The sequence below is a fragment of the Maniola jurtina genome, chromosome 2 (genome assembly GCF_905333055.1).
Source record: "Maniola jurtina chromosome 2, ilManJurt1.1, whole genome shotgun sequence".
Lineage (NCBI taxonomy): Eukaryota > Metazoa > Arthropoda > Insecta > Lepidoptera > Nymphalidae > Maniola > Maniola jurtina.
The window spans coordinates 3,072,077-3,094,203 of record NC_060030.1 but is presented as its reverse complement, the minus strand read 5'-3'; the positions used below and the strand labels follow the sequence as shown (position 1 = coordinate 3,094,203).

The following is a 22,127-nucleotide window of genomic DNA, read 5'->3' as shown; positions in this document are numbered from 1 at the left end:
CAGTAAATTCGAACACTATGCACGCCACGGTTCGTGGTATAGAGATTCATACTTGAACTGTCCCACTTCATGAAAACCAATAGATGTAAGTACAAAATTTTTGTTCCTAGTAATACTTGATATTATTAATATCATCTGGGATGAGTCAATGAATGAATACCTACCTAATATTTTATATTTATCTATACCAAGTATTATTCCGTGAAGTTTCCTGTGTTGTGACGTTTTCAGTGATCTCATGAAACCGCAACACGCACTTCAGATTTTAGACTAATACAAAACAACCTTAATTTATATACTTATATATTTAATATTATATATTTGCTACTAAGTGCTTAATTTATATTTGAACCTTATTAAATTAAGTACGTCATCGGTCATAACTCATAATAATTATGCTGTTAAGCTTGAGCATCCTCTTAGTTCAGTCTTCAGATTATATAGGAGTAGGTAGCGGTTATAATTGGATTAACGTTATGAACGAATAGACCCAAAAAAAATTTAGTGCGCCTATTTTGTATGTAGCTACTATGATGCCTATGGTATATGTACCATATCCTACGATGGACCGGAAATGGTAATTAATCTTTCTGTAGTTTAAATTGTGTGGATAAAATAAAAATATAGCTTGTACAAAGAAATGGTACGACAATATAAATATAACGGGTCACGCGTGACTTTCAAGTTTCAGTTTATCCCTTCAACCGTAGGTACAACTTATTTATCATAATTATTATCAAGCGATAAACGTCTAGTGTTGGATCTTTTCGCAGCCTGAATTCAGTTATTCCAGCGGGTCCCTGCTCGTTTGACGACGTCATCGATGTATATGGATGGGCCCTTCGAAGATAAAAAACGCGCTCAAAAAGTCAAGAGAATTTGCAAAAGTCTCTTGACTTTGTCAATGACGATGACGTAAGATTCAAGCGTATTTTTGCGGACGGAATTGTATGGGAAAGGCTAATCCATATACATCGATGGATGCCGTCTATCCACTTAGTGGGGAGGAGGTCTTCCAATGCCGCGTTTTCCGGTGCGAGGTCGCCATTCTAGCACTTTTGTGACCCTAACATTTATCGGTTTTTCAAACTGAGCTTTTTTAAGCCTCATTAAAATTGTTTGGAAGCGATGTTGTTCCCAAATGATACACCCACTGACGTGCGTTAAAAGCGTCTGTGATGTAACTAAGCCTATTCATCCTTTAGATAATAATGTATTAATATAGAGCTGGTCTGCGGTGAGGTGAGGCTGACGCCACCAGCCGTGTGCGTGCAAATTCACGTTAACCCACATATTCGACCGAAATAGAACGCTCGCGAATGTTTCTCTTCAAAATTCGTGTTTGGAGACCGAAATGCAATCTGCACGGGCTATTTTCGGGGAAAATGTAAATATGGACGCCGAGTGAACTAATTGGAAACTTGATTGAGTCTGCGCACTTTGCTTTTTAGGGTTTCGTACCCCAAAAGGAAAAAGGAACCTATAGATCACTTTGTTGTCTGTCTAGCTGTCTGTGTGTCTAGAAAATCTATAGGGTCTGTTGACCTAGAACCATGAATACCATAGGCGTTCATATTAATTATATACTTATAAACCGTTTACTTTGAACAGCCGTTAATACCTAACTACTACCTAAGTATTACGATGGTTATAAAATTATATTCTATGTAAGCAGACTCCATATGCTTTGCGATTACTAAAGTTATTTACCACAATCGTAAATGACAATGAACATTGTATCATAGATATATCGTTACATTCCTAATAGATATAAATAAATATGATTTACGAGCTCCCAGCGGATGCAGCCGGTAATAACCATTTTGCAATCCAAATATAAACATGCACAACCTTGAACTACATTATAAACATTTAGTGCATATTTTAATAAGTAGAGCGATTATTATGAGTTTTTTATTTTTCTCTTCTTCATTCGTTCATTCTTGGCAGAGTGGTCTTGGTTCTGAGTTTTATTTCACTGCAGCTCTTGGTCGTTAGTTTGGGGCTAGCATACAATAAAAGTGTATAAGCAATCTATTATATGTACTTTATTTAACTTTGATTAAAAAAATATTTACTTATCCTCATCCGACATCAGAAGTGGGATTAACACACTAAAAAGGCGCAGCAATATCTCCACTATATTTTGTAACAAGGAACTGCGTGAAACTCGTCACACCGGGGGGCGCAACATCAGCAGCGCATCCGCAGTGTTAACCGTTTCATATTACAGTTCCTTGAATAACAAGTTATAGAAGGCAGGTAGGTACTGTGGAGCGTTCCAGTTGTTATAGCGCTTTGAATTCGTTGCCTTTCTATAGCTGCGCATTATGTGTGACTCACGGATACATACGAAGAAATCATTTTGGCATCATTTTGACCAGCCTATTAATTCAGCCACATTCAGACACCCACTGAGTTCAGGTTTTCTAGGGAAAATTCCTTGATCACTGTGCAATGCAATGTAGAACCAACCAATGTCAAATGAGTTTGGTGGCTATCATGAATCACTCCAGGGCTTTAGTTTCAAAAGGTACATGTCGAGAACTTAAACGTGACGAAGTGGGAAAAGTCTGGGCGTGACATTAAAAGGGGGGCGTATGGAGTGTATTTACCCTTAGGCCGTGTTGATGCGACAATAGATAAAAATCCTCTTAGGGCAACGTTCGCGTACCAAGAGCACCCTAGTATGCCCATTGCAACTCACAAGGTATTACATAGGTGACTTTGACTAACTCAATCAGGTCTCTAGTACTAAGTGCTTCTCAAGCCTAAGGACCTAACTAAATACTTACGGTAGCCCGTTGCACTTTTTCGGCTCCTTCCAAACCACTAGATTTGTAACAGCCAAAAGCTTTTCCTTTTGACCCTTAGAGCTCATTAATTCAGGATTGAAAAGTACGTTTAAGGACCCGGATGATTTTCAGAAAATATTATAAAAGTAAAACGTGAGTGAACTTGCGGCTAAATAAACTCGTTATCTGATGTAATGTATTATCTTATATGGAATCTAGTTACGTTTCCTAGGAGGCTGAAGCAATTGAATCCATTTGGTCTAATTCACTACAATTAATAATGAATGGGCAATTGCATTCAGTAATTAATTCTTTTAGTTGATGACTATTTTTAGAACAAAATGAATTGCAATGCAATTAGTTACAAAGAGTCGGTATTGCAAATGCAAAACACTGAAAGGTTTTGGTAAGTTGTTGAGAAAATTAGACAATCGTAATTTGTTACATAGTAATGTTCATATAAAAAAAAATTTTCAAAAGAAAAATAAAACCGACTTCAAAAACCACAAACACTAAAAAGTAAAAAATAACTTTTATTTAGCTACACGTGTAATGTACCTAGGTATGAAGTCGAGCGAGCATATTAAAACAAAATTAGAAATCCAAGAGTGAAGCTCGCCCGACTTCATACCTAGGTACATTACACGTGTAGCTAAATAAAAGTTATTTTTTACTTTTTAGTGTTTGTGGTTTTTGAAGTCGGTTTTATTTTTCTTTTGAAAATTTTTTATTTCACAATTTTTAGTGGCCCACTGTACTATAATATGCTATGCCCAGTTAAAACCCTACTGTTTACAAAGCTAAATACACTGATCGCGAGCAATTTGCTCCTATCTATTGAGGAGTTCTGTTCTCCATCTCCGAAGATATTCATCAGATCTTCACCAAATTTATATGGGACCATCTGCACAGTATACTCTTTCAAACAAAAAAAAAATTTCCAAATCGGTCCAGGGGTCTTTGAGTAATCGGGGAACATACATAAAAAAAAAAAAAAAAAAAAAAAAAAAAAAAAGATTCCGACGAATTGAGAACCTCCTCCTTTTTTGGAAGTCGGTTAAAAAAAACAGGTTTCCTGAAAGAACTTCCACAATACTCGAATAAGAAATACTTACTTCTCGAATTATTTAAATTCTTAGAAGACAAAAGGATTCTTGGTTCACAACTCAATGGAATTGTGAGCAATATGCAAAGAAATCGACCTTAATATTTTGATTGACCTCGATGAAACCGTACATCATTTTGGGTCGACATAACAACTTTTAATAAAGAGAGCTTAATAAAAAAGCTGGTTTTTATTAAATTAAATGGGTACACAGCAAATCCTCTTTTCTTACTTTTAAATAACCATTCTTTTTAATTTTTATATTAACTTCGATTTTTAAGAATCTTATGAAACCACATTGAGCTCTACAGAGCATGGAGAGCATAAAACCTCATCAATAAGTATCAGGGCAACTTGATTATAAAAACAAGCCTCACTTATGAATCCACACTAATATTATAAATAATGCGAAAGTGTGTCTATCTGTCTGTTACCTTTTCCGGCCCATCCGCTTGATTGATTTTGACGTGCATCCCGGAGACGGGCATAGGCTTTTTATGCTGGAAAATCAAAGAGTTCGCACGGAATTTTCAGGTCGCGAACACAAAGTATAAATAATTTGAATATACATATTTTAAGTTTTTAACATAGGATATAAATAAATAAATAATGATTTAACTAAGTGCACATTATGTATGTACATATATCCATTCTGTCCTCATCCAGACAGCAGTGGCCCTGGGGAATGAAGCATCAGAGATAATATCAACGAGCCTTTCCGTGCAGCTATGTGCTATGTACTACATAATGGCACTGCGATCAATAAAGCGTTCCCTGCGGCGAACTCGCATTCTACGGCCACGTTTAATTGCAAATCTTCAATTCTTCACATACCTCGCAATAAAGGTAAGACCTCAATAGCTCAACCGGTAAAGGAGTGGACTGAAAACCGAAAGGTCGACGCTTCAAACCCCGCCCGTTGCACTATTGTCGTACCTACTCCTAGCACAAGCCTGACGCTTAGTTGGAGAGGAAAGGGGAATATTAGTCATTTAACATGGCTAATATTCATCATTAAAAAAAAAAATGTACTACATAATGGCACTGCGATCAATAAAGCCTTCCCTGCGGCGAACTCGCATTCTACGGCCACGTTTAATTGCAAATGAAATGAAATGAAATGAAATGAAATGAAATGAAATGAAATGAAATGAAATGAAAATTTAAATTCTTCACATACCTCGCAATAAAGGTAAGACTGTACTCTAGTGTAGAGCGGTGATAGCCTAATGGATAAGACGTCGGCATCCTATTCGGGAGGTCGGGAGTTCAGATTCCGGATCTCTAACTTTTTGGAGTCAGCAATTAAATAACCCTTGACTAGTAGGTATCTTATCGGTGGTAACTGGTAAGTGATGATGATCTAGATCCTACTGTGGAATTAATGATAGAATTAGAAGGGGGTATGGCCACGCGATAACACTGCTATGTTCTATTTGGTTTCTTCGCGCAATCTTATTCAGAACTAGCTGATGCCCGCAGCTTCGCCCGCGTGGATTGGTCAGATCCCCTGCAGCATCAGGATTGAGGAGTTGGACTCCAAATTTTTTATGAAACAATGTCGCAAAGTTCCTCTATCGATTAAAAAAGAAATGACGCAAATCGGTTCAGAAATCTCGGAGATTTCGGTGTACATAGGTAGAAAAACACAACTCCCTTTTTAAAAGTCGGGTAAAAAAGTAGCCTATTTTACGCCCTGGTCAATCCTCTACTTGCCTGTGAAAGTCCCGTCAAAATCGGTTCAGCCGTTCCAAAGATTAGCCTTTTCAAACAGACAGACAGACAGACAGACAGACAGACAGACAGACAGACAGACAGACAGACAGACAGACAAAAATTTTAAAAACGTGTGATTCAGTTATGGTATCGTTCAAATAACCATATGAGCTTAATATGAGGTAGTTATTTCGAAATTACAGACAGACACTCCAATTTTATTTATTAGTATAGATGCTAAATAGCATTTTAGTACCTAGTAACTACCATGACTGAATCCTCTCCACTAGACTGGACCAGAAAGACTTTTCGAATGCGCGTCCGATTCACCGCTTGACCTGTTTTTTTTTTACCTAAATTTACCTTACCTTTAATTTGAATGGAACTCTAGTTGAAGAGATAGTGTAAAATTTTGAGGAGTGCTTGATAAAATCAGAACTTTTGGACTGTGATTACTGATTCTTCTATGACACTCAAGTATGCAAACTGCCATAGTCAGCGAAGACAGAGGAATCATATTATTAAATAAAAAAAAGTTTTTTTGAATCACCATCAAACGTCCTTCAATCTCTTCGGCCAATAAAATTAAGTATGGTTGAGATTTATTTGACACACATTGTTATTAAATCATGTGTCAATTAAATGATTATGTAACTTGTGTGTTGCGCGTGTTATTTTATCTGCATGTAACCTAAAACAAGATATGAAGTGCATATTGCTGTAAGACAGCACTATTACGATAAGACACTATTATAACCAATGTCATTCGTTGGAACTTGGAACATATTGTTACGAGTACATAATACATATTATTTTCTGTAGGTATTTTCAAGTCCCCTACAGTCGTCTACTTGATAAAGATCACTTGTTACAACGACAACTCGTGTTGGACATCTAGTTACGTAAACTTTCAACGTCTCCATGTTTTAATCGTTTCATTTTGCTGTCAAGCAGAACAAAATAACATACAAATATACGCAGTAAAACACAGTCTTATCTGAGATTTAACTACGGCAAATTAAAACAATTTTAAGTTACAATAATACGATAAAAATAGTGAATATAACAAAAGAACCCTGACATATTCAATCAAGAGATTTAGACTACCTGTCAGCTGAAAAAGAAAGAGAATAATGATTATTTATTAAAGTCAAAAAATTGCTCGTGACTCCGTTATGATTTAATTTGCAAGCGTAGAATTCAAACCATACATTGCATAGATAATTTATAGATTACAGTGAACGTACGTGAAGCGTAGAGTTGGCAGTGGAACCGTAATTATTTCATGTGTCTTTTACGAAAGTAAGTAAGTTTTTATAAGTGTAGTTGTGCTAGAGAAATGAACTTATTAATGCTATGCTGCTATAGGTATTTCTTGACTATTAATGGTAGGTACATTAGAAGCTTAATACTCCTGCCCACACAAGAATATGAAACACACATATGAAAGATAAATTATCTACCTTTAAAATACTTAACTACCTACCACTTATGTAAATTACCAAATTTTTGTTTGCGAAATATTCAAAAGTTGGAGAAAATAAAGTGACCCAGAATGAAGATTCACAGCTCAACTTTATGGTATTTAAATTAAAGCAACTTATGCATACTTCGTATAACATTTTTAAACGCGAAAGTATATATACATTTGTTATGCTTATGTCACAAATATTAAAACCCAATGTCGGAATTTTTCCGCGTTTCCTATTACACAGGTTAAAGTTCGGCCCATTGTTCTTTTTGCTGTTATTACTGTAAGTATCTATATCGTACAAACTACAAACCGCAGCTATTCATAAATGCCTGCATTAGTTCAAATTAAGCATGATTCATTGACATCAAACCAAACAGTGGCCTGCATTAGGCACCGTAGGCGTTAGTTTATTATGATGCGGGTGGCAGTCCACTGGTCACTTTGAAGTCATATTGCACTAGCGTATGATAAACGTACATAAAAGCAAAGCGTATGTAAATGTGGTCTGATCCATATTTTAAAGTCACTCAGCGAGCCATCGTGAGGATTAATTGGGTGTTTCCTTGAAGGATAAGATCCGGAAAGAGGAAATCCGCAGGAGAACCAAGGTCAATATAACCCAAACTTTCAGCAAGCTAAATTAGCAGTGAACAGGGGTGATGGCCACTAGAGCCGAAATGTCCTGGAGTGGTGTTGATTGGTTGACCCAAGTCAGTAACTGGATGGACGAATCAAGAAGATCCGAATATGCCATTTTCGTTTCGTGCGTACTGCGTACCTTATGCTGGGTCGGATTATTATCACTAATGTCTGATAATAATCGTTATACCTAAGAATTGAAATAGTAATCTAGTAGAGTCAAGTACTAGTATGCAGAAGAACCTGGTTATCCACCATACTCAAGAAAACATCTACCTACTGGTGTATTTAAACGCCGCGTTCCAAATACGCCAGTGTGACTCTAATTGGATATGTGAGTGTAATCCGGACTGCTAACTCGATTGCCGACTGTCCGCTGCCTCACATCATACCGCGAACAATACCTCCTCACTGCTGTGATAACGATCTTAGGTCGTGAACCCATGACTCAACGTGACAAATATTTTAAGTGCTTCTAATATGAGATGAGAACGTGGCTATACGCGTGTAAGCGGTTTACTAGCACTTATCCATTATATTATCTATTTTATGTTTATAATATTAAAATTAAGGATTACCTAATACTGACAGGTACATCCAGTACATACTATAGAATTGGATGAACCGATCGAGTCATATTTAATTTAATTACTTCATTTGGTGATGAATTATAGCATTATATGACACATAATAATTATGCTAGATTATAGCAGTTCGTGTACAGGATTATAGGTTAGATAGATAAATGTCAAGCTAAATCCTGCTTTTAATCGTTGAAGAACGAAAATAAATAAAATTTATTGCTTCCTCTGCTCTTCTGTCCTTAAATACCTACATTAAAAATTATTATTAGACTTATTTTACTTTTTGGCTTACTTCATTAAATATAATAATTTTGTAGAGTCGTAATAACGAATCAAATCAAATCGAGCATTTTCAGCTTTGTCCAAGCATCTGCTCAAACTTTTCCACTAGTTCTTGTTATTTAATATTATAATATTCCACTTTTTCAAATGTAAATCTAGAGACCTAGTCACGACCAAAGTCTTATTTGTTCTTAGTAAAGTAGGTTAGCAATAAAGACTAAAGTAGAATTTCGAATCTATTATTTTATTAATATCAAAGCCAGAACATAAAAATCGCCGTAAAAATAAGAAGCAAACATCCAAAACGCCCACGTTAAATCCATTAGATATAATAAAATATTAACTGTTTCACATTTGAATGAAATAGTAGGTAGCTACATATCCATAAAATAAAAGAGATATCATCTAGCCTTTGCTAAGGATAACGTTGGAAGGTCAACCACGACATGACGTCTATTGAACAGTCTAAATCTAAAGATAAAGATAAAAGACAAAACCTTTTGCTTTTGCCCTTTAATCTACTATAAGCTAAAATTGTAGAGAGCAAACTATGAAAGCCAAGAAGCCATGCGAGAATTTTGATTCACATAAAAATTATTTAATTTTTGGGAAAAATTAGTAGGTAGGTATGTACCAGTATGTACCTACCTACGATTTTTTGCCTCTGTATCTACAAACTTTGACTAACTGACTCTCATGTCACCTGGATACTCATAACATATCGCCGTGTAGGTACACAAACTATACAATTAATAATTCAATGACAAAATAAAGTTCAAGAACCCCGACTGGGTAAGTACATGTGTGTTAATTTTGGGAATCTACACAATATTCATGCTAATGGTGTTATTATAAATGCTAAAGTGTATCTTTTCACGGCCTATTTTGACGGATACAGAGCTAGCTTGCATTCCGGGAAATCAAAAAGTTCAGTATGGGATTTATGAAGCTCATGCCCCGACTTTGTCCGCGTAGACTACACAAATTTCAAAAACCTGTTTTACTCCTTTAGGGATTGAATTTTCAAAAATCCTTTCTTAGATGATGCATGCCAAACAGCACGATCAGTCCAGTAGTTTGAGCTGTGCGTCGTTGATAGATCAGTCAGTAAGCTTTTCCTTTTACAAGAAGACTAGCGACTGCCCCGGCTTCACAAGGGCAGCTTATTTATTATAGTTTCATAGGGATCTCTAATTTTTTGAAAATAAACTATACCCTAGGTTTAGGCTGTTACACCTATTTTGATGAAAGGTATATACATAGCTTGCATCCTGGGGAAGGACATATTATTACGTTTTTAGTCACGGAAAATCAAAAAGTTGCCACAGGATTTATGAAAAGCTTAAATCCACGTGAACGAACTTGCGGGCATCATTTAATTGGTACGAAGATAGCTTGCATCCTAAAGGCTTCTTATCCAGGAAGATCAAAGAATATCCACGGAGTTTCCTCTAGTAGTCAATAAAACGTTACAACAAATTCGTTTTATTTTAAATTTTAAACAAATACTTAATGAATAATTAATTAACAAACGCGCAATACAGGAACTCAGTATCCTAAAATCGGCTTCTCTTTTCTTTTTCTTTGCGGGATAAAAATACAATACCATTTACCATACCATCCATACCAGGCATTTATAGCAGGTACTGTGCCTATAGTGAGGCAGGTAGGTACCTCGCTGGCCAATTACTGGCGTTTTTCCAATGAACGTTTGTAAACTTGTGCCGAATGGATCTATATTTAATTCCGTCGACTAATATTATGTGGCCATCTCTCTGACGTTAGACGATTCAAATACTGGTCTGAAAAAGGAAAATGCCCATATTTTTTATGATCCGACTGATATGTAAAGGTGCGTAGTAGTTAACATAATAATTTAGATTCTCGGCTAAATGTAGGTAATGATATGGACCTACTTACGCCTGATTAGGCACCTATTAATTGGGTACAATTGATGATTGTACCTATAGAAATTACATCGTGCTATAATCGCTGAGAGTTTTGTGACGTTCCTTCTGAAGCGTTACCTTTCGAAAGGGAGAACATTTCCTGTCCCGAGTTCGGCAAGAATTTCAGTTTTCCAATTGCATAGAAATAGATAATAATCGATAGTGGCAAACTTCTCTCTTTTGAAAGGAAACACTTTTGGAAAGAGAAAATCAGTAAGAAATTTTTCTCACTGTACGAAATTATTCAGTGAAAATTATAATTCTGCACTACTTCAAAGAAATTTTTCAATTAAATAAGTAGGTACATAATTACTATCAAAACACATAACCCTCCTTTCGGGCTTCGCTCCAGTCAGGTAAAAAGACATAGATTCTTTATTCCATGAATTCTTTTTCAAATCAACGTTGGATCACTTCGAAAGGGAGTGTAAAAAGTTAATGATGTCGTACGAGGAGCTCATTTAACCATCGCCTAATTTCTCACGGTAGGTTGAGACTTGAGAGCTTCATTATATTTTAATAGCTTGTTTAGATTTTAGATTCCTAATTACGCCAGGCTAAATGGGGCGACTACCTAAGTAACACGTATGACATGGTAACGATTTTGTCAACACATTTGTGTTCGTGTTGTACAGTCAGCAACAAGCTAGGATTGCACCCGCACATAGTCGCTTGTACCGGCGACGGGTGCAAACTGCAAACCTAGCTTTGTTGCTGACTGTACCAACCTATAATAAGTGACAAACTCCTTGATTTGAGGTTGAAAGGCAGATCGCGAGAATAATTAGAAGCAAGCAGCATTGGTAACTGTAATTGGCACAAGATACCAATTACATAATTTGTATCTTGTTGTTGGATAAGAAAGTTTAATATCTTTAATAAATCTTTTGTTAAGTTGATGATAATAAAAAGAATAACCGGCTGAGTTTGTTGTGGGCTCTTCACAGACCTGGGCGCGTTTGGAATTCTCTTAGCTTTAGTTTTAAGTTTACGTAATTAATTATTATCACCATTAGATCATTCTTACAAATCCAACAAGAGTGAAGTGACCATCAAAAAATGTACAATGTTACCTATTTTGAATAAATGATTTGACTATGATTTTGACTTTATCAAATCTAAATAGTGTTAGTCCCCATGCCTGGTAAAAATCTAGTCTTCGATACTATTTAGTTTAAACAATATGTTCAAATGCTGGTTTAATATTCACAAACTACTTTCATACAGAATTTGTAATCAAAGTAGAGGATTGGCATTTTGAATTATCCCAGTATTAGAACGTGAGCTAACAGCATCGTGTTTGTGTTCACAGAATGCACACTTTGTTTACTTAATTCTGGTTATCATTATTTGACCTATTGCATTTTGTGATATAACATTCTAACTCGAAACTAGGTAAATATGCATACTTATCGATTTATGTTCCTAATTTCCGTGGCATATAAATACAAAGTATAATATTACCTAACTTAATAAAAATATTGTTATAAAATTCGTTTGTTGACAAGATGTAATGTATCCTTTCAATGACAAATATGTATGGTTGCAATCTTCTTCGCTTTCATCTGACCACAAAATAGAAAAATTATATCATTATACATTATACTTAGTTATTGTAAACTCCTTCAAAAAGAATAACTGCTTTTGTTCTTGCTGGTTTCTTCTTGAATTACATCCTTTTCCTCAAACAAACTATACTATGGCCTTCAGCTTAAGTTCATAGACCTATGTAACGTAATATGTGCCCGTAAAAGGGGCACCTAGGTACATGAAATAATTAATTTGATCTTATGAAATGTACCTACTTCATGTGTATGTAATTATATGTAGGTATAGGTACGTAGTGGTAGCTTTTTTGGAAACATGCATGCATGATGCAATCTATCAACAAATTAACTATTTTGGAATATTTATTTAGGTAAGGCGAAGTGTACCTACTATACTTTCATATACGAGTATAAACAATGACCTCAGAGACCCAATGAATCAATATTTGCCGTTCAGAAGTGGAGTTACATTTTTGTTACTTGAAAACCGAAACACTTTGTTTACTGTTGTAATAACTTATAATAAAGGTATGTCAATTTTGGTCAATTAACAATCATAAAATTCATGAGAACTTCGATTCAACTGATTGGTAGGTAGGTAGTTGGTAGGTACATTGCGGTATTCAATTTATTATTAGTAAATTGTTAATTGGATTAATCAACGCAATTGAATGATTGTTTACAAAAGTGATTCCCAAAACTCCATTACAACTGACTGTTATATAGGTTTTACTGTTTTTTTTGTTTACTGTTGAAGTCCAAACGTTTGATGGCTTGTTTTGTCGGCGTGCTTTGGCCATAATAAAAGATACTTAATAATATTTCGCTCGCTCATAAAACTTCAAATGTTTTTGTGTTATGTTGATACGTGCTTATAAAGATACGGGCAGTAGGCACGTGCATCCGTTTGGATTTTTTTAGACAGTCAGCATCTAAATTAAAACTAGACCTTCGGAGACTATAACAACATCTTAGCAATGAGCTTCGAGTTTTGACTATGCAATAAAAACAAAATAAGCGGTGATAGTGGGTAACTGTTAGAGTTAAGACGTCTGCATCTATTCGGAAGGTTAATGCTTCGATCCCTGGCACGCACCTCTAACTTTTCAGAGCTATGCACCTTTTTGCAACTGAATAGGTATAGCTTGCTTTAATAGTGAAGGAAAACATCTTGACGAAAACCTGCTTGCCTGGGAGTTTTCCATAATGTTCTCAAAAGTGTGTGAAGTTTGCCAATACGCAGTGGGTCAGCTTAGCAGAACTATGTATGCCTTAAAGTTGATTATTATGGTAGATTTTTCTCACAAATAAAAGGTTAGGTACGTTAGTAGATGACTGATCCATAGGACTTTTAATACTTAGGTATTATAAATGCGAAAGTATGTGTATCTGTCTGTCTGTCTGCTAGCTTTCACGGCCCAACAGTTAAACCGATGATGAAAGGTACAGATTTAGTTTACATCCCGGGGACGGACAGAGGCTACTTTTTATATCGGAAAATCAAAGAGTTCCCGCGGGATTTTTTAAAAACCCAAATCCACGCGGACGAAGTCGCGGCCATCATCCAGTTTATAATATGTAGGCACCTACCTACTTGCAGATTCTATTTCCGCTTGCATCTTAATTTAAAATTATAATGTTACATATAAAATTTGGCAATCTAAAAAGCTTGACCAAAAGCAGCAGCGGACGTCCGTGCCAGAACAGAACCGGTTTTGTAATTCTATTCGCGCAAACCGGCTCGGATTGTAAACAAAAACTGATGCATCGCCGGCCTCCCGCGAGGACCGAAGTCCGAACCTTTACGTAACCGATATAATAAGACAGCCTCCATAACTCAACAGTGCAGGTATCAGGCTGCAAGGGCGTATAGAAATCTGATTTTATGATATACTTTGGTACAAATCTTTATTACCTATTGTTTTCTTCTGGCACCTATTTCCTATTGCATACAGAATTTATTAAGACTGCTTATACCTACTTCGACTAGCTTATGCCCACGACTTCGTCCGCATGGACTACACTTTCAAATCCCTATTTCCCCCCCTTAAAGGATTTTTTCAAAAATTCTTTCTTAGTGGATGTCTACGCTATGATAGCTATCTGCAATCTGAATTCCAAATGCAGCTCAATCCTTCCAGTAGTTTGAACTGTGCGTCGATAGATCAGTCAGTCAGTCAATTAGCTTTTCCTTTTTAACCCCCGACCCAAAAAGAGGGGTGTTATAAGTTTGACGTGTGTATCTGTGTGTCTGTGTATCTGTGTATCTGTGTATCTGTGTATCTGTCTGTGGCATCGTAGCGCCTAAACGAATGAACCGATTTTAATTTAGTTTTTTTTGTTTGAAAGGTGGCTTGATCGAGAGTGTTCTTAGCTATAATCTAAAAAAATTGGTTCAGCCGTTTAAGAGTTATCAGCTCTTTTCTAGTTTTCTTGTAGAAAAGAAGGTTAAATAACTGTTAGGTTCATAATATTATGTCAATAGACAAATGTCAAGCTATCAAGATGGACGTTGCCTAAATACATAATTATTTATTTGAAAATGATGTTTTGGAAAACTCAAATACTTTGGATCGTCGGGGGTGTTATAAATTTTTAATTTACACTTGTATATATTTAAAAGATAAAATGCAGCAAATATTCTTGCTACCATTCCACGTGGGCATGGTCACGTAATATACACAATAGATTCTATTGTAAAATTTTGTTTAAAAATGGAAGGGAGCTTTGAAAAAACAGCGCAACGATGAGCGTATGCTAAATTCATAACAACTTACGAATTAGGTTGTAGGTAGTAAGTTGATAACGATAAAACTACCCAGTACCCATCATGTGGTAAAATACCCAAAAGTCGGGTTTATTTGGAAAAGTCAGAGAACGCGGAAGGTTATCTCTTTAGCTACCTAGTTTAATTGTAGGTAGGTACCTATTCTCAGAATACTGTGTCCTGTATTCTGAATACCTATTATATATTATCTATCAGTCTTGTTTATACCTATGTCTACGCAAAAAAAAGACCTGAAATCCTAAAAATATTCATTTAAGAAATTTTCGGTTACCGATATGCGGTAGGATCTGGGAGCTCTCTACTGTATGACTTCCTCCCATAAAAATCGCCTAGGTATCATTACCTATGTGAATAACGGAAAGCTGTTATGATCGTCAGCAATGAGAATACGATTCAGAGAGAGAATGGAGCAATCTCTATGGGAGCAACATAATATTATACCTACTTACGTGGAAACAGCAGTGGGACCTACAATCCACTTCCACTAATCTTACAAACGTGAAACGTATACAAACGCGGACGCATTGTCCATATTCAGACTATTCTAATGGCGGAAAGCCTATTTATGTAATCAGATTGAATTACTAGTTTCTAAGAAGCCATTTTCTCAATCCAACTGCCTAAAGGTACAAGTTAAATTATGCAGAAAATGCTTGATTTTTTTGTAATGTAAGAAAAATATCACCGGTTTTCCCATTCTCCTCTGATTTTAAAAGAATCCCGAACATTTTGAAGATTTTCATTTCCATGCCTTCCGCATCCTCATGCTGTTCGGTTTACATACACGTAGCCAAGTAAACATACATTACACTATTTTGGGCTAAAGACTAAAGTTGCGTAAAATCACACATGTATAACATTTTACGGCCAAATATTTACTATTACGTCATTAGCATTTGGCACGACTGCGTAAACTCCTTTATTATTTTGTACCTAGCAAATAAAAACAACTGATTCTATTTCAAGTTTTATAACCAATGCTGACGAATTTGGCAATGAACATCGTAATAATATTACATTACAACTTACAACAAAGTGAACACGAGACAGCGAAAATGAGACAATATTATCCAACTGGCACGTTTTTAATAACTGATCACAACAAGGTAAACACGAGGCAGTGAAAAATGAGACAACTGAACTAGCACATTCTTAAAAAATTTAATAGGTTGATATAATTTAAAAAACTGGCCAAGTGCGAGTCAGACTCGCGCACTGGGGGTTCCGTACTCGGGTATTTTTCCCAACATTTTGCACGATAAATCAAAAACTATTATACATAAAAATAAATAAAAATCTTTTTTAGGATGTACAGGTAAAGAAGCCCTTTCATATGATACCCCACTTGGTATAGTTATCTTATTTTGAAAATTGAAACACATTTTTTTTAATGATGTAGTAACCACAAATTCGCGGTTTTCAGATTTATTCCGTACTTGTGCTATAAGACCTACCTACCTACCTTTCATGATTCTAGGTCAACGGAAAGTACCCTATAGGTTTCTTGACAGACACGACGGACGGACGGACAGATGGACAACAAAGTGATCCTATAAGGGTTCCGTTTTTCCTTTTGAGGTACGGAACCCTAAAAAGGCGGAACCAACGTGCAATAATTATTTATTAATTAGCACCCAGATTCTACAACTATTTTACAGCCATTTTGAACAAGCTTGTAATACATTTTCTCAGTAAGTAGAAGAGTTGTAGTAGAAGTAAACACAAGATTTAGTTGGCAACATTAGTTGCCAAAAGATAAGGCCGATGGGTGATTAAAATAGAAGTCAGATAAAGAGGAGGATGTTTGGTGCCGGATCACATAGTGGCGAAATGAAGAAATGAAAGAACGGAAGATAAAGGAGACGGCCGGAACGATCGAATAGGAAACAATTTTATTGACAACAGCGCTGCACTCAAATTAAATACAGGAAGGAGACTGTTTGGTAACGATATGGGACAAAAAGAGTAGGTAGTGCAAGTACTCAGTATTAAAGAAATGTATGTACCTTTCTAAACTAAGATGGAGCGACCTAATTCTTCAACCATTAATGTAAACGAAGACCTTACTTTTTATACAGAGTACAAAAACAATCATCGACTAAAAAAATATACACTTGCAGTAAAAAATCAAACTTAGAGCTAAGCTATATCAAGATCAACCATATAAAAATGTATTACCACTTACTAAACATCTACCTAGCATCTAGCACGTAGTGGTACCAACTACCAATGTCATCCAATGTGTGTGTCAACTGTCAATTTGGTCAACGGGCTGGAAATTTTTTATAAGCGCTCAATGACAAAATTTGAAATGCTTACGATTATGAATTGAATTGCTTTATACTGTTGTCGTCACGTCATCGAGTCAATTGACTGTAATCATCACGAGTGTTATGGGACCTTGACTAGGTCCGACATTATTATCTCATATCGAGCTCCTAGCTCCTAGTAGGTAATTGCTTAGAGATTATTTAAAATGCAAAGTAAAATTCCAATCCCATAGTTTCCATTAGGTCTGTAATCTAGTGCTTCTCCGTATAAATTGTAGCAATTCTTTTTTTTATAGTATTTTTTTATTCAGATATAAGTAAGCCTTTGACTGCAATCTCACCTGGTGGTAAGTGATGATGCAGTCTAAGATGGAAGCCAATAATGAATGCCAATACCAATAATGAATAGCCAATGGAAGATGTATGGTATACCAGCGTCCTGAATGATCAGGGAGGTTACTAAAAAGTTGTGCTCATTATTACGTCATGTCATTATTAGCGAGCAATTAGCGAGCTAGTGGCAATCAATTTGAGGTGATTGCGATCGCCACACTGAAGCCACAGAATATGTACCTAATACCTGAAGCTTCCAAACTACTGTAAAGCTCCCCCACGATATCAGCTTTTCCTTCGCTTGTAGGTCGGTACACTACTACACTTACGATTGATTACATTGCTTGATTATTGGAAAAATTGTGTAAAGGAATATATCTATGTATATAGGTATGAACCTTAAATACGAGTCAATAGTGTCAGATTGTCAAATCCCAACTAAAAGGATTGCAACCATCGATTTTAGAATCGCACAAACGTCGATTTTAGAATCGATTGCAACTATCTATCAGTTTCTCCTCTCTTCTTGTTTTCATTGCTTTCAAAGTTTAATGCAAGCTGGTAAATCATACCTATATTATGTACATTAAATTTTATTATTGATTGTTATAATTTTACATCAAAACGACTTCATAACAATGACTAAACGTGGCCACTTTAGCAATTTAAAAGAAATAAACCACACCTCAAGGAATAACGATCTCTATTTGAGCAATTAAGGCGTTAAATAAATTCCTTTTATAGATCTATAAAGGATTAAGCGTGTCTTACGGATAGAGGAAGAGAATTCCAAAGTCGAACGACCTGAATGAATTAGATTAAAATAATTCTAAAACTTTCTCAACGCAGTTGCAGCCATTTGCTCTAGCTGGTATGAATGTACTAATATTTAAATGACGCGCATTTAACGATAAATAGATTAGGTACCTATCTACATTACCAATAGAATGAATGTTCCTAAAATATTCAATGAAACAATAGGTAAATAATCTTCCCAAGATTCGCTCACGAAAAACAATTCTATTACTATCAATAGACGGGTAAAATCACGGTAGAACTAATACAAGTAACTAAGGTAGGTACTTTATTAACCGACTTCCAAAAAAGGAGGAGGTTCTCAATTCGTCGGATTCTTTTTTTTTTATACAAATATTTAGGTAGCTTTAAAACCTACCTAAATACCTGAAAGTACCTACCTTGTAATAAGAAATCCGTTAAATATAGAATGAAGCATCACTTATCCAAAAAACTGGTTTCTATTAAGAAGACAGCAAACATACAGTATTTGTTTGAGTTTCAACTTTATCTATGGCATGTTTAAATATGCACACATTATCTTCTTATGGAATACCACAGTAAGGTAAACACCGCATGCAAACTCACCGTGTCCTCCAAGGTCTTGAATTCATTGAAAAGCCTGTTGTTGGTGAGCTTTTCATTCAAAGACTTCACGGTTGCGGACATCGCAATCATATTCGCCGACAATTCATCCACCTCCTGCTGGAGCCGCTTGACCTGCACCTCTCGAACTATCGTGAGGACCAGCAGCCAAACCACCAAAGCTGCCACGGTTACCCCGAAAATAACACATCCTTTCCGCTTTTTGCTACCTTTCTCTGTTATATCATTGGCATATTGCCTTTCAAAGTCTCCACTCATCAAATTCTTGGACAAGTCCTTCACATCTCTCAACGCTTCCGTCTGCGTGTACATTGTTACGGGTTCAGGTATAAGCGCGCAGTTTTCGGCCATCACACCCTCTCGGACACTGCACTCGCGATCTATTCGAAACCGATAGCAAACAGGGAGCAATTAGCCGTTATCGGCCCATTGTCGAATTCTCGGAAGGCCGGCTGGTTAAAGACGCACGTGCTAACAAACGTCCGAAAGACAGGGATTATACGCCTTGTACGCGTTACCGGCGAGACGGACTAGAGCCGAGTGGAGCAAAACGAAGCGAGCTGTTGGCACGCGGCGCACGCGCACGCCTGCACTCGCCGACAAACAACGCGCCGAATGCAGCATTCAGAACAGCAATTGAGATGATTAAATGGTAACAAACAATTGATAAAATAAAACAACCAATGAACTATATTGTATCGATTGATATCGATAGGTCTCCTGCAGCAGCTCACTTAGTTTTATGGTCATTACTAACTGATGCCCGCGACTTCGTTTGCGTGGATGTAGGTTTTTTAAAAATCACGTGGGAACTCTTCGATTTTCCGGGATAAAAAGTAGCCTATGTGCTAATCCAGGATATAATCTATGTCCATTCTAAATTTCAGCCCAATCCGTTCAGTAGTTTTTGCGTGAAGGAGTAACAAACATACACACACACACACACACACACACACACATACAAACTTTCGCCTTTATATTATTAGTGTGATAGGCTCCATATCCCGCAGTCTGCACTCTGCTAAATATTTTATTACAGTACCTACTATACCTAGCTGATGCAAGCGACTTCATACATAACAATAATGGCAATTATTATAATAATAAGTACATACATGTTATGCCTATCTCATGCCTCCAGATAAACATAATGAGTAGGTTTGCATAAAAACATAGAAACCATAGATATTATACAATTACGGAAACCTAGAAATAATAATATATGCGAGACTGGAGAGGTAGAAGTAACCTATGCATAATTTCCACATTTCATTATGAAGTGCATAATATTTAAAACAGGTGATAATAATATCCATTTTATACGTCTATGATATGGTATGGTAATCAGAATTTTAATTACCTGCTACACTCAGAGCAGAATAAATTAATGTACCTAAGTAGATATATAATATAAGTGCAATTCATATGTAAATAAATAAATAAATGCTGCGGGAGCCGCAGCAGAAATGGCTGAAAACGGCAAGCGGCGCAAGTATGCCTCTCTTATTGAGAGTTACATTTTTGTTCCGTTTGCCGTGGAGACCCTGGGGCCATGGAGTCTTAGTGCAAAGAAATTTTTACGAGACATTTCACCGCGTTTAATAGCCTCATCGGGTGACAGAAGGGCTGGCTCATTTTTTTACGCAACGGATCAGCCTGGCTGTCCAACGCGGAAATGCAGCCAGTATTCTTGGCACCATTCCACGCGGGCATGATTTGTATAGTAATTAGATAAGGCTAGCTTTAAGTTTTATTGTAATATTTTCAATTAAAATCGGTTCATTAAAAAAAAAAATATAATATACATATAGCAAATAGAAATAGAAAGATTTTTATACAAATAAACTTTTACAAGTGCTTTTGAATTGTCAAAAGAATTACACCACCACTTGCACTGTTTCGGAGTGTCTTGCATGAAAACCAGCAAGAAATTCGGCGGTTGCTATTCGATCACGGGCACGCAGCCACGCACATCTAATATCACGAAAACATCGTGGGGAAACCTACCCACTGTCTGAGGGTTCTCCGTAACCAGCGTGATAGACTATGGCGTAAGCCTTCTCATTCTAAGAGGAATCAGAAACCCATGCTCAGTTTTGGCCAGGCGATGGTAGGTTTGCAAAAATATGTAAAGTATTATAAAAATCCATTCCATCAGCCTGTATGCGTCAACTGCTGGACATAGGCCTTTCCAAGACCGCGCCACCAAACACGGTCCTCCGCCTTCCTCATCCACCCGCTCCCCGCCACCTTCTTCAGGTCATCGGTCCAGCGGGCTGGAGGTCATCCCACACTGAGCTTACCGGTACGCGGTCTCAACTCCAGAATACGTCTGCCCCATCGGATTATAAATATCAACAGGTAACTAAGGTAGGCTATACCTAAACCTGAAATCAGTATGAAACATTTAGAAGGTAGCTAGAGCTACCTACCTATGTAAATTCATACGACCACAAGCCTCGACGACGTGATGTATGACGTCACTCGGAACCGGGAACACGTTAACTGGTTCCACGTGCTTACATTTACACTAACAATGCGTCCTCCCTGCTTCAGTATAATGGCACAATAATTAGCTCTTACCGTAGATAACAATATTAATATTTATTATCTGCAAACAATGGTGAATCGGATCATAATACGCAAGCCCTTTATTTTGTAGAATCTACTGTTCTAGTTACAAGATAAAGGATATTATTTTTCAGGAAAATGGTGTGGATAGTAACCTAGCACAAACTTTACGCTTAGTTAGAGGGAAAAAGAAATATTAGTAGAGTTTTATGTTACAAAAAGTTTTATGTTAAAAAAAGTACCTAATTTCCAAGCTTGTTCAAGGAAAGACAGGCCCTAGTTGGCAATACAAGTACCTCATAAATATAATACCTATATTTTCTAAGTACTTACAAGTTTCAGCACTTTGCAGGAAAGGGAAACAGCGCGAAAAGTTGCATCACTCGGATGAAAAATAAATTCTTGTACATGTTGTGTATAATGTTCAGAACACATATATTATGTATTTTCGAGACTGTTTCAGGTTTCTCGTAGGTGTCAATTTCATAAAGATCACAGCTCATTAGTGCCACCCAGCACCCAGACTATCACAACCTCGTTGTTCGACGTCCGCTCGTAGTCGACAGGTGATCCACGGGTCGTCACTAGTGCACCTCGCGTGGTCAACGAGTGTCCATCGCGTGGTCCACAAATTTTCAATTGGTCTGTCACTAGGTCTACACATATGTTTCGG

At 36.5% G+C, this 22,127-nt stretch overlaps 1 protein-coding gene across 1 annotated transcript in view; it reads right to left on the bottom strand.

The window, feature by feature from the left end:
• LOC123870933 (protein eiger-like) overlaps window positions 1-19,502 on the bottom strand; it is a 48,794-nt gene extending 29,292 nt beyond the window's left edge. The window contains exon 1 of the mRNA XM_045914435.1: window positions 18,866-19,502. Within this exon, the coding sequence (XP_045770391.1) occupies window positions 18,866-19,234 (369 nt within the window). The 5' untranslated portion in view covers window positions 19,235-19,502. The remainder of the gene's footprint in view (window positions 1-18,865) is intronic.
• Between the last annotated feature and the right edge of the window lie 2,625 nt (window positions 19,503-22,127).